The following is an 11175-nucleotide window of genomic DNA, read 5'->3' on the forward strand; positions in this document are numbered from 1 at the left end:
AAAGATCAACATGCCGAGAAGAATGGCCTGGTTCTATAAGTTAGCTTTTGCTGCCTAACACGCCATCTTAAACTTGGTGTCTTAAACAGCTAAGGTTTATTATTTCTCAAGATTCCGTGGATTCTGAGGGTGGTTCTTCTGGCCTGGGCCAACTCAATCAGGCTTCTGAGTGGGCTTCTGTCTCCACAGGGCTGCATTGTAGGGGAGTTTGCTTTCTCCACATTATGGTCTCAGAGTTCCAAGCGCAACAAGAGAAAGTAGCCCAACTGTGCAGCCACGTTTCAAGTCTGTGCACGCATTATACTTTCTAATGTCTCTTCAGCCAAAGAAAATCATACCCAGATTAAAAGAATAGAGAACTAGAATCTACCTTTTGATGAGAGGATCTGATATGTTTCTCCTTTATTCTCACACTGCTATCACACTCACAACACTTCTGAGACCGATGGGTGTCCTACCATTCAACTTCATTCTGACACCACATGCCCGGAGGCAGCGTCAGAGCCCAGAGGTTAAGGACACAGTTCTACCAGACTGCCCACCCCACCGCCATCAGATCCCTCAGACCTGAAGGTGAAATGTGGGAAAAGAGACTAAAAGTTCCACCCCTTAATGAAATGGTTGCTTCCCCTGGCATCCAACCCCATCCTTAGGTTTCCTAGGGACTTTCCAAAAGCTGCTGCGTTAACATAGCAAAATATACCTTGATTGTTCTCCAGATATAAGAAATTCCCAGGGTTTAGGTGTTCTGTGTCAGAAACTGGGCAAAGCACAATATGCTTCTTATTATAAATCACAATATCACAGAGGAGTAGAAGAAGTCATATTGCAAAGGAGAGTGCACAGAGTAATTGGAAGGATGAACTGTTTTCATCATCTACCATACCGGCTAATGCCTTGAAGAGGAGGAAACAGAGAACTACCTTATTTGAACTCTACTTCTTACAGAAAGGTCACGTTTCCAGCTGACTTCTAGGTGGAGACAGAAAGGGCAGTTCAGGGGAATTCTGTTTCTTTCTTACTGGAGACTACTTTTCTAATAAGATTAGCTTTGAGTCCAGTTTCTCACGTTTCCAGGTGCGAGAGCCTAAGGGCACCAAGGGGCTCGTATATACATGGGTGAGGTGTGGTGGCTGATGTGCATTAGAGGGGCGGAGGGAAATGACTGGAGAACACCGTGGAGGGCATGAGGAAAGGGGGTCCCAATAGAAATCTGTTCTTTTGGGTTATTTTCAAGATGTAAGTTCTTTCTTCTTGCCTTTGATATTCAATATAGAAGAATTTTATTCTCCTGCCCAGTTACTCTGATCCCAACCAGGAAAGTCTCTTTTCTAAATTTTTGCACATTTAAAACTACTAACTTAAATCCAAAATCAGAAACAGTTGACTTGTTTAGTTTATGTAAGAGTTTTGAAGAATTATTTGCCAACATGTAAGAATTCATAGACTATAGAAGGCTCCTAATTTCTGACTTCTCTTTAAAAACTGAAAGGTCACCTTCCACTATTTCTCATTTTATTGTGGTTGCTTTTCATTGCTTTAAGCTTTGGGCAGGGCTCCTGGTGATGTTTGGCTTTGCAAGTCTGGCCTAAAGCAGTTTCTGCTTATGAACTGGGCAATAGAACACACAGACACTGCCCCCTAGCACTACAAGGCAGGCCCTCCGCTTGGCAGTGCAGAAGGGCAACTTCCAGGGTGCTCTTCACATCATAGGGTATCTCTCACCATGTTTATCCTCCATTGATTCATTGATTCATTTACTCACTAATTAAGCTCATGTTGAATATAGTTAGAGGCTGGGCCAAGTGAAGGATATAGGCAATTATATCTTTCTTATGCTGTCTGAAGCATGAATTACATACTTGCTTTGTACAGATTGATGTTTTTATCACCATTCTCTTTTACATATATACTTCTGGTAGACAGAAAAAATGTTAGCATTATAGTCTGAGTGGTGGTGGTGCAGTGGATAAAGCATCAACCTGGGATGCTGAGATCTCAGGTTTGAAACCCCAAGGTTGCCAGCTTGAGCTCAGGTCACCAGCTTGAGCGTGGGATCATTGACATGATCCCATGGTTGTTCGCTTGAGCCTGGAAGTTGCTGGCTTGAAGCCCAAGGTCTCTGGATTGAGCAAGGGGTCACTGGCTCAGCTGGAGTCCCCCTATCAAGGCACATATAAGAAACAATCAATGAACAACTAAAGTGCTGCAACTATAAATTGATGCTTCTCATCTCTCTCCCTCTCTTCCCTTCTTCTCTCTCTCTCTCTCTCTCTCTCTCTCAGGCAAAAGAAAAACATTAGCATTGTAAAAATCAACCTAATCTAGTGATTTTTCATGCCCTCTTTTTTTTTAAGAAGTCTTTTTACAATTTTTTTTAAAAAGGCTACTGCAGTTGAAGCAGGATTTGGAAGTCTGAGCTTCCCTTAGTTAATCCTCCCCACACCCTTTTTGATAGAACACAATTTGAAAACTGCTAATCTCTTTAACTCCACCTTCCCAGGCAAATCTAACGTGGCCTGCCCAAGGCTGCTCAGTTCTTGGCTGGCCCTGAGCTTCTGCCTCTTAGGCCACCACATCAACCACACCACACCCTTCTCTACATAGTGTTTGTCCAATTGCAGGGTGATCTCCTCAGTTGTACTGAGTGCAACAGCTCTTGGAAGAGCCTACTCTTACACCCCGAGTTATGCCAAAGCTAAAATATCAGCTGCACGGTTTTTTCAACTGCTGGACCGACGACCCCCAATCAATGTATATAGTGGTGCAGGCGAAAAATGGGTAAGTCCTGACGTGGAAGTATGAAGGCAGTAGGGGAGGGTTGTGCTTCTGTGTGTGTGTGGAACAGCCACTAGGGCTGATCATAGAACACTACCACTTAGCCTCTAAATTCCTGCAGTGCTTGACCTGTGGTGGCGCAGTGGATAAAGCGTCAACCTGGAATGCTGAGGTTGCCGGTTCAAAACCCTGAGCTTGCCCAGTCAAGGCACATATGAGAGTTGAAGCTTCCTGCTCCTCCCCCCCCCCTTTTCTCTCTCTCCCCCTCTAAAAATAATAAATAAATAAATAAAAATAATTATAATTCATTTACATGCACTCAGAATAAACACATTGAGAAATGCAAAGAAATGAAGTAAATTAGCATTAAAAATTATTCATAAAGCAGGCATTTGAAAAAGGGAACAACATTCAGTGAATGCTAAATTCTTTGTTTTATAAAACACAGTTCAGAATAATGAAGCCACCCAAACAACACATTTTCTACTGACATTCAGGTATGGAATGTAGAAAAACCAGTTTTTCCTGTCCTATATTGATGTAATTCAGGTTTATTTGGGTTCAGGTTTAGCTCATTCATAAAGACTGTCAGGAAATTAATTTGATCTTAACAAAATATCTTTTTTTCTAATTGGCAGTCTCCACAAGTGTTTTTTTAATTTCCCTTGCTTATTTTCTAATATCCTCATATGTTCAGAAGAAGATAAAAAACAATCTAAACCCTAGAAAAGCTAAACTAAATTCAAAAATCTTTTTAAATTGTTTCTCCTTTAGCTCAATAAAAGTAAAGTCTCTGTTAAATATCCACCCATTTCGCCCTGGCCGGTTGGCTCAGCGGTAGAGCGCCGGCCTGGCGTGTGCGGGACCCAGGTTCGATTCTCGGCCAGGGCACATAGGAGAAGTGCCCATTTGCTTCTCCACCCCCCCCCCCTCCTTCCTCTCTGTCTCTCTCTTCCCCTCCCGCAGCCAAGGCTCCATTGGAGCAAAGATGGCCTGGGCGCTGGGGATGGCTCCTTGGCCTCTGCCCCAGGCGCTAGAGTGGCTCTGGTCATGGCAGAGCGACACCCCAGAGGGGCAGAGCATCGCCCCCTGGTGGGCAGAGCGTTGCCCCTGGTGGGCGTGCCGGGTGGATCCCGGTCGGGCGCATGCGGGAGTCTGTCTGACTGTCTCTCCCCCTTTCCAGCTTTAAAAAAAAAAAAAATCTACCCATTCCTAGAATTCATAATTCAGATAGTATAGCTGAAGGTATTCACCCTTGCAGTACAAGGCTTAACTAACTTTCTTTCTAAGTCATTTCAAGTGTAATGCTATTACTTTAAATCTTTAGGGGAACAGAGCTATAAGGGTTTGGACAGCTCCTGGCTTCTGTGATGTAATCATATACTATAGCTAGTGTCTTCCATTTGACATTTTTCCAGAATGTCAAGTAATGAATGACAAAGAAATCCCCTTAGGTTAGAATGGTAATAAGAGCTCAGATACTTTTAATTTAATTGCTCAAGCTTCCCTTTATTCTACACCTGTTAGAATAGAGAATAGAATGCCATTTCTTTACGTTGTTGTCCTTATACTTTGTTCTTCGGCAGAATGGTATAGAAGGTATCTTAAGCAGGGATTTAAAACTCAGTTTTGGGTGCAATTTCAATATTCTAGATTCTAGTAGGAGTATATATTTTTACAATCTTTTCATCCACAGGACAACTTTCAGGGGCAGATTGACTTCATAGACTGCAAATTTACATATCCTTCTCGACCTGATGTACAAGTTCTGAACGGTCTCTCAGTGTCGGTTAGTCCAGGGCAAACCCTGGCATTTGTTGGAAGCAGTGGATGTGGCAAAAGCACCAGTATTCAGCTGTTGGAACGTTTCTATGATCCCAACCAAGGGAAGGTGGTAAGCAATGCAAATGCTTTATAGAATTTCACTTTCAGTATTTCCAACCCCTGACGGTGGTCTTCAAGATTATGCCTTACCAAACTGGCTCTAAAGAGCTTACCTTAGACGCTCTCTCCTATACATAGTTTCCAGTACCAGTCATTTGCTGGTTGACCTGATTCCACCTCACAATTTCTAATATCATATTCTTCCCAGTTCCAGATGGCCTTCTGACCAGTTAGGCAAAGAAAACTGGGCACACTGCAGAGCTGGAGATGAGTGTATTTAACAGAAGCATTCACTTGCCCGTAAATGGAGCAGAAAGTACAGACTAATCAGGAGACTAATGACTGGGAACGGAAAAGGTGGGGGTGATAAAGGACACGGTGATAAATGAGCAAGAAAGGGGATTTAGTATGAAAAAATCAGGGGCAATCCTGGTTGAAGAAGCTTAAATTTAAATAGTATAAAAACCTCAAATGGTAGTCATGTGCCATAAAGTTTTGATGAGAAAAATTGAAAAATTGGTGGGTTGCTTCGTTGCTTATTTTCCACAGAATTTTTTTCTCTTCACTTCTCTTTTCCTTTTTTTCTTTCCAAATAACATATTCAGAGGAGTACAAAATAAAATAAAGATTTATAATAAAAAAACAAGTTTTCATTCTACCTTCCTACCACTCCCCATTTCTCTGCTCAGAGACAACAATCTTTAGCCTCTGATGTTTTTAGATGTCCCAGTGATTACCTCGGTGCCTCTAAATAATATGCTTATGCTGCTGTTTCATGATTTACCAAATTTAGAATCTGCTGACTTATTCTCAAGAGATAGAAATTTAGCTTACCCTCACCACTCTTTCCCCTTTTACCTACTTCCTCCCAATATAGATAGATAAACGTTCCTCTATTTGAAAATTTAACTAATACACTTCTGTTTCCTTTTTACTACCTATAGATAACATCTCTTGAATTCTGCCTTTTTAAGATAAGAATAAGACAATCCCATATGATTTCACTCATATGTGGAATCTAATAAACAAGATGAACTAACAAGCAGAATAGAGACAGACTCATACATAGAGAGTTGGCTGACAGCTGTGGGGGGAAGAGAGGGAAGTAGGGGAATAGAGCAAAAAAGGACAAAGAAAACCTTATAAACATGACCTGACCTGCAGTGACACAGTGGATAAAGGGTCAACCTGGAACGCTGAGGTTGCTGGTTTGAAACCCTGGGCTTGCCTGGTCAAGGCACAACATATGGGAGTTGATGCTTCCTGCTTTCCCCCTTCTCTCCCTATCTATCTCCTTCCTCTCTTTAAAATGAATAAATAAAACCGTTTTTTAAAATACCTTTTGGACATGGGCACCAGTGTGCTGTTTGCCGGAGAGAGAGAAGAGGAGGAAGGTATAGAGGGGTATATGGTGATGGAAGAAGACTTGACTGGGGGAGGGGTGAACACACAATACAGTGATGTGTTGAAGAATTGGACAACCGAAACCTGTATAATTGTGTTAACTAGTGTCGCCCTAATAATAAATTAACTTAAAAAAATAAGATGAGAATATTAGCAATTCTAACTTTATTTTCACCTCTTCCTCCTTTTACCTGTCAAGTCCTAATGACTACACTTTTATATGATCAAGAATAGAAAATGCTTACATCCTGTTTATAACATTCATTATTTTCATGCTTTTATTCTAGACTGACTGTAAAAATTGAAAATGATTAACAACTTGTATATACTATGATTACGTATATAGCGTTCATCCCGTAGCACTACATTAGACCCGGAGGGACCCTCTAAGGAGCATGCTGCATGTCTCTGTCTTCTAGGAGTTTACAATACCGGCACATGTACAACAATTAGCAAGCAGCTCCCGTATTTAAGTATTAAATTATGCTTTACAGACTGTAAGTACTATGGAAAATGAGTGGAGGAAAGTGAGAGAGAGCTAATTGTTGAGGAAGGCCTTATGTTTTTTCTAATAGTGTTTGCTTTTTCCATTGTTGAGATATTTTCTACGATATAATATGTTCACACCATTTAACGTAGTTTTTCTGAAATCATAGGACCAAATGTTTTACAGTAGTATGTTAGACATACTTCATCTTAACTATTGTAGGACTTTTAAGTAAACCAGTTCAAATGGTAGATATGTGAATTCCTACACTGAACTGCTTAACTAGGGGGGTGAGTTCCTAGAAAAAAAAGATTATGTTTTCTTCTGAAAGCAGACCAAAGACTGCCTAACATAGAGCCTTTGTGGCGGGGAAGTCGATACGTGTTTGTTTATTGACTGAGTAAGTAATTAAATGTACTCCTTTCTGACTTGAGCCCATCATCTCAGTTATTCAGAGACAGGTGTCAGTGAGATTCCAGAGAGAGGTGTGATTCTTATGCTGTCCAATTTTATTACCTATGGAGTCTCAAAATGGAGCAGTTCCTCAAACTTGTAGAGGATGTCCTGCACCAAAGTATAAAGGGAAATTAAAGAAAAAAGAACTATGTACTTTCTCATTCGTATCACCTACAGAGCCAGAGTTTGGGAAACAAAGAAACAAAACCATGGTCTGATCACAACTTTAACACCATTCTGACCAACACCACCTCCAGGGGTCAAAAGCAACGTAATCCATTTCCATGTGTCCTTGGATTGTTGTCTCTTAAGCAAAGCAAATGTCCTACATAACATTAACTCTAGAATATAAACTTTTCTTGCTGTTGAAATTCTAAAACTCGGTGCCCTGCTTGTCTCCCCTGTTGGCAGATGATAGACGGGCATGACAGCAAGAAGGTAAATGTCCAGTTTCTCCGCTCGAACATTGGAATCGTTTCCCAGGAGCCGGTGCTCTTTGCCTGCAGCATAATGGACAATATCAAGTATGGGGACAACACCAAAGACATTCCCATGGAAAAAGTCATAGAAGCCGCAAAGCAGGCTCAGCTGCATGACTTTGTCATGTCTCTCCCAGAGGTGAGTACCAAGTCAGAGTGACTCTCCATGGGAGACAATGATGAGGAGAGATAGAATAGCCAAAGAATATTATGATTTGGGCTCAAGGAAAAGGTCCAAGTCAACACAATTTATTTCTTAGTGCTTGGGGTTTAGCTCAGTCTTTTAAGTAAGATAAATGCCCTTCATCAACATACTCTTTAGTTTTGAAAAGTGTTATATTATCAGGTGCAAAGGATGCTATAGAATTAGTTGTATCCAAAGCAGTAGCATACTGAGCATTTGCTTAACACTGTGAAAAAAAATCCTGAAATTTAAAGCATATACTAATTTGAATCCAAGCTTTACCACTTACTGGCTGTGTAACCTTGTGACTCAGTCATCTGAAAAATGCAAAAAATAACATTAAAATGAAAGAATATAGATAATAGCTACCCAAAGAGAGCTGTTGTCATTATTGTCATTATCATAACTTTATTATTTGGTAGCTTATCCTGCAGCTGGTGGGGTAAGTTGCACCCGCCTTAGTGTATCGCACTTTTCCAGAGCCAAGTTAAAATTCAGCACAATATTGACTGAATTTTTCTATCTACCAAGAGTCTCTCTTGGTGATTGATCACAAAAAGAATTAAGACATGGAAACTGAGGCCCTGACCGGTTGGCTCAGTGGTAGAGCGTCAGCCTGGCGTGCAGAAGTCCCAGGTTCGATTCTCAGCCAGGGCACACAGGAGAAGCGCCCATTTGCTTCTCCACCCCTCCCCCTCTCCTTCCTCTCTGTCTCTCTCTTCCCCTCCCGCAGCCGAGGCTCCATTGGAGCAAAGATGGCCTGGGCGCTGGGGATGGCTCCTTGTCCTCTGCCCCAGGCACTAGAGTGGCTCTGGTCACGGCAGAGCGACGCCCCGGAGGGGCAGAACATCGCCCCCTGGTGGGCAGAGCGTCGCCACTGGTGGGTGTGCCGGGTGGATCCCGGTTGGGCACATGCGGGAGTCTGTCTGACTGTCTCTCCCCGTTTCCAGCTTCAGAAAAATACAAAAAATAAAAAAAATTAAAAAAAAATAAAAATAAAAATAAAACCCACAAAATTAAAAAAAAAAGACATGGAAACTGAATGTTATAAGCCAAATATTAATGTTTAACTTTTCCCACTCTTCTCTTTTAAATACTCTGGGAAATTGCTTTTCTTTGTAAGTGATTATGTTTATAAATTTTATGGGTTTTGTGCTGAACACTTTGTTCTTTTCACAAAAGATTCTAAGTCTTAGGCTTTGGCCTCATTTTAACTTGAGTAGCCTAATGTGGAAATTACTATTTGCTGTACCGTAAATGAAAAGCAAAGTTTATGTGTCCACTGGAAGATTGATTTGTTTCACAAATCTTTGTTGAGCACCTACTCATTTTGTGGAAGGCACTGGCTTAGAGTTAATTTATTGCCTCTTTCTCATATAGACTAATCTGTAATCCCTTTCGCTGAGCACTTTTCCTCAGTGGTTATAGTAGGACAATGCAGCTTATTATGAAACTCACTTGACTCGGTTGAACCTTTTTCAGGAGGCATGGGGGCGGGGGTAGAGGCAGACCCCTATATGGAAGGCGGGTAGAGTAGCAGTGAGGGACCAAAGCTCTCAAGCTAGACACATGTGGATTTATTTTTATTTATTTGTGACAGAGACACAGAGAGAGGAACAGACAGACAGGAAGGGAGAGAGATGAGAAGCATCAATTCTTCGTTGTGGCACTTTAGTTGTTCAATGATTGTTTTCTCATATGTGCCTTGACTGAGGGGCTACAGCAGAGCCAGTGACCCTTTGCTCAAGCCAATGACCTTGGGATCAAACCAGTGACCTTTGGGCTCAAGCCAGCAATGATGGAGTTATATCTATGATCCCACCCTCAAGCCAGTGAGCCCATGCTCAAGCCAGATAAGCCCGCGCTCGCTGGCGACCTCGGAGTTTCGAACCTGGGTCCTCTGTGTCCCAGTCTGACATTCTATCCACTGCACCACCACCTGGTCAGGCTAGACACATGTGGATTTAGATTTCACTGTCACTGCTTCTGTTTGTTTGCCTTTATACAATTTTCTTACCTATATGTGCTTAAATTTTGTAACCTGTAAAATAGGGAGAAAATGATTTTTCTGAATATAAAATGACAATTTGACTAGAATAGTTAGCATAATATCTGATGCATAGTAATATTCTGGGAATGTTAACTATTTTTTATGTAGTTATGCCAGGTATCTAGCTAAGAATTTTGCCTCATCATTTCATCTAAAACTCACAACAAATATGTGAATTACTTGTAAATATCTGCGTTTTTTCAGAACTGTTTGTACCTTTAAGAAATTTAAATAACTGGCCCTGGCCAGTTGGCTCAGTGGTAGAGTGTCGGCCTGGCGTGCAGAAGTCCCGGGTTCGATTCCCAGCCAGGGCACACAGGAGAAGCGCCCATCTGCTTCTCCACCCCTCCCCCTCTCCTTCCTCTCTGTCTCTCTCTTCCCCTCCCGCAGCTAAGGCTCCATTGGAGCAAAGATGGCCCAGGCGCTGGGGATGGCTCTGTGGCCTCTGCCTCAGGTGCTAGAGTGGCTCTGGTCGCAACAGAGCGATGCCCAGGATGGGCAGAGCATCGCTCCCTGGTGGGCAGAGCTTCGCCCATGGTGGGCGTGCTGGGTGGATCCCAGTCAGGTGCATGTGGGAGTCTGTCTGACTGTCTCTCCCTGTTTCCAGCTTCAGAAAAATACAAAAAAAAAAAAAGAAAAGAAAAAGAAATTTAAATAACTTTTTCATTCATAATCATAGAGCTAGTAAGCAGCAGAATTCCAGAATGATGCCTCCTCAACTGGGATCGGAACTAGAAGAGCTCTCACAAGGCCCTTCCATTCCTAGGATTATTCTGTTTCAAAAAGATCTTTTATAGAGGAATTTGAAAATTAGGGAATCTTTAATCAGAAAGGAATCTCACACATAGGGAGAAAGAAATAAAATATACAAAATTAAAAGAAATGCAGAGAAGGGTATGTATAAAGTTTCTTTGTTTCTCAACAGAAAGGTCACAAACTTCACGTTTGTTTTAGATTTCTAAATGGATTTGACATCCTATATACGTAGAAGGACTCATTCACTATTCCCAATTCAAAAAACAAGAGACAGTTTCAATTCTCCGAGGGTTCATTGTTGTGGGCTCCATACAGCATAGGAGCAATCGTACTACTTACTGATTTTCAAACTTATATTTTTTCCAGAAATATGAAACTAATGTCGGGTCCCAGGGGTCTCAACTCTCTCGAGGAGAGAAACAACGCATTGCTATTGCTCGGGCCATCATACGAGATCCTAAAATCTTGCTACTAGATGAAGCAACTTCTGCCTTAGACACAGAAAGTGAAAAGGTACATATTGATTTTTCTAAAGTCTTAGATCATTATAAATGAGTCTTTTTCTGTACTATTTGTCCTTCTAAAATGGCACTATTTTCAATTTTCTGATTCATTACCAGTAGAAATTGCCAATTCTGCGGAGCCAAAGGACAATGATCTAGAGAAAATGATTTACAATAGGATTGCTTCGAGTAAA

General features: G+C 41.5%; 1 protein-coding gene across 10 annotated transcripts in view; it reads left to right on the forward strand.

Annotated features, from left to right (window-relative positions):
- The window catches only part of ABCB11 (ATP binding cassette subfamily B member 11), a 167942-nt gene that overhangs the window by 147642 nt on the left and 9125 nt on the right, over positions 1-11175 (forward strand). For all 10 annotated transcript variants that reach the window (XM_066278682.1, XM_066278686.1, XM_066278683.1 and 7 more), the window contains 4 exons: positions 2625-2781; positions 4475-4672; positions 7421-7627; positions 10845-10991. In XM_066278682.1, the coding sequence (XP_066134779.1) occupies positions 2625-2781; positions 4475-4672; positions 7421-7627; positions 10845-10991 (709 nt within the window). The remainder of the gene's footprint in view (positions 1-2624; positions 2782-4474; positions 4673-7420; positions 7628-10844; positions 10992-11175) is intronic.

This window comes from Saccopteryx bilineata, chromosome 5 (assembly GCF_036850765.1).
Source record: "Saccopteryx bilineata isolate mSacBil1 chromosome 5, mSacBil1_pri_phased_curated, whole genome shotgun sequence".
Classification (NCBI taxonomy): Eukaryota; Metazoa; Chordata; class Mammalia; order Chiroptera; family Emballonuridae; genus Saccopteryx; species Saccopteryx bilineata.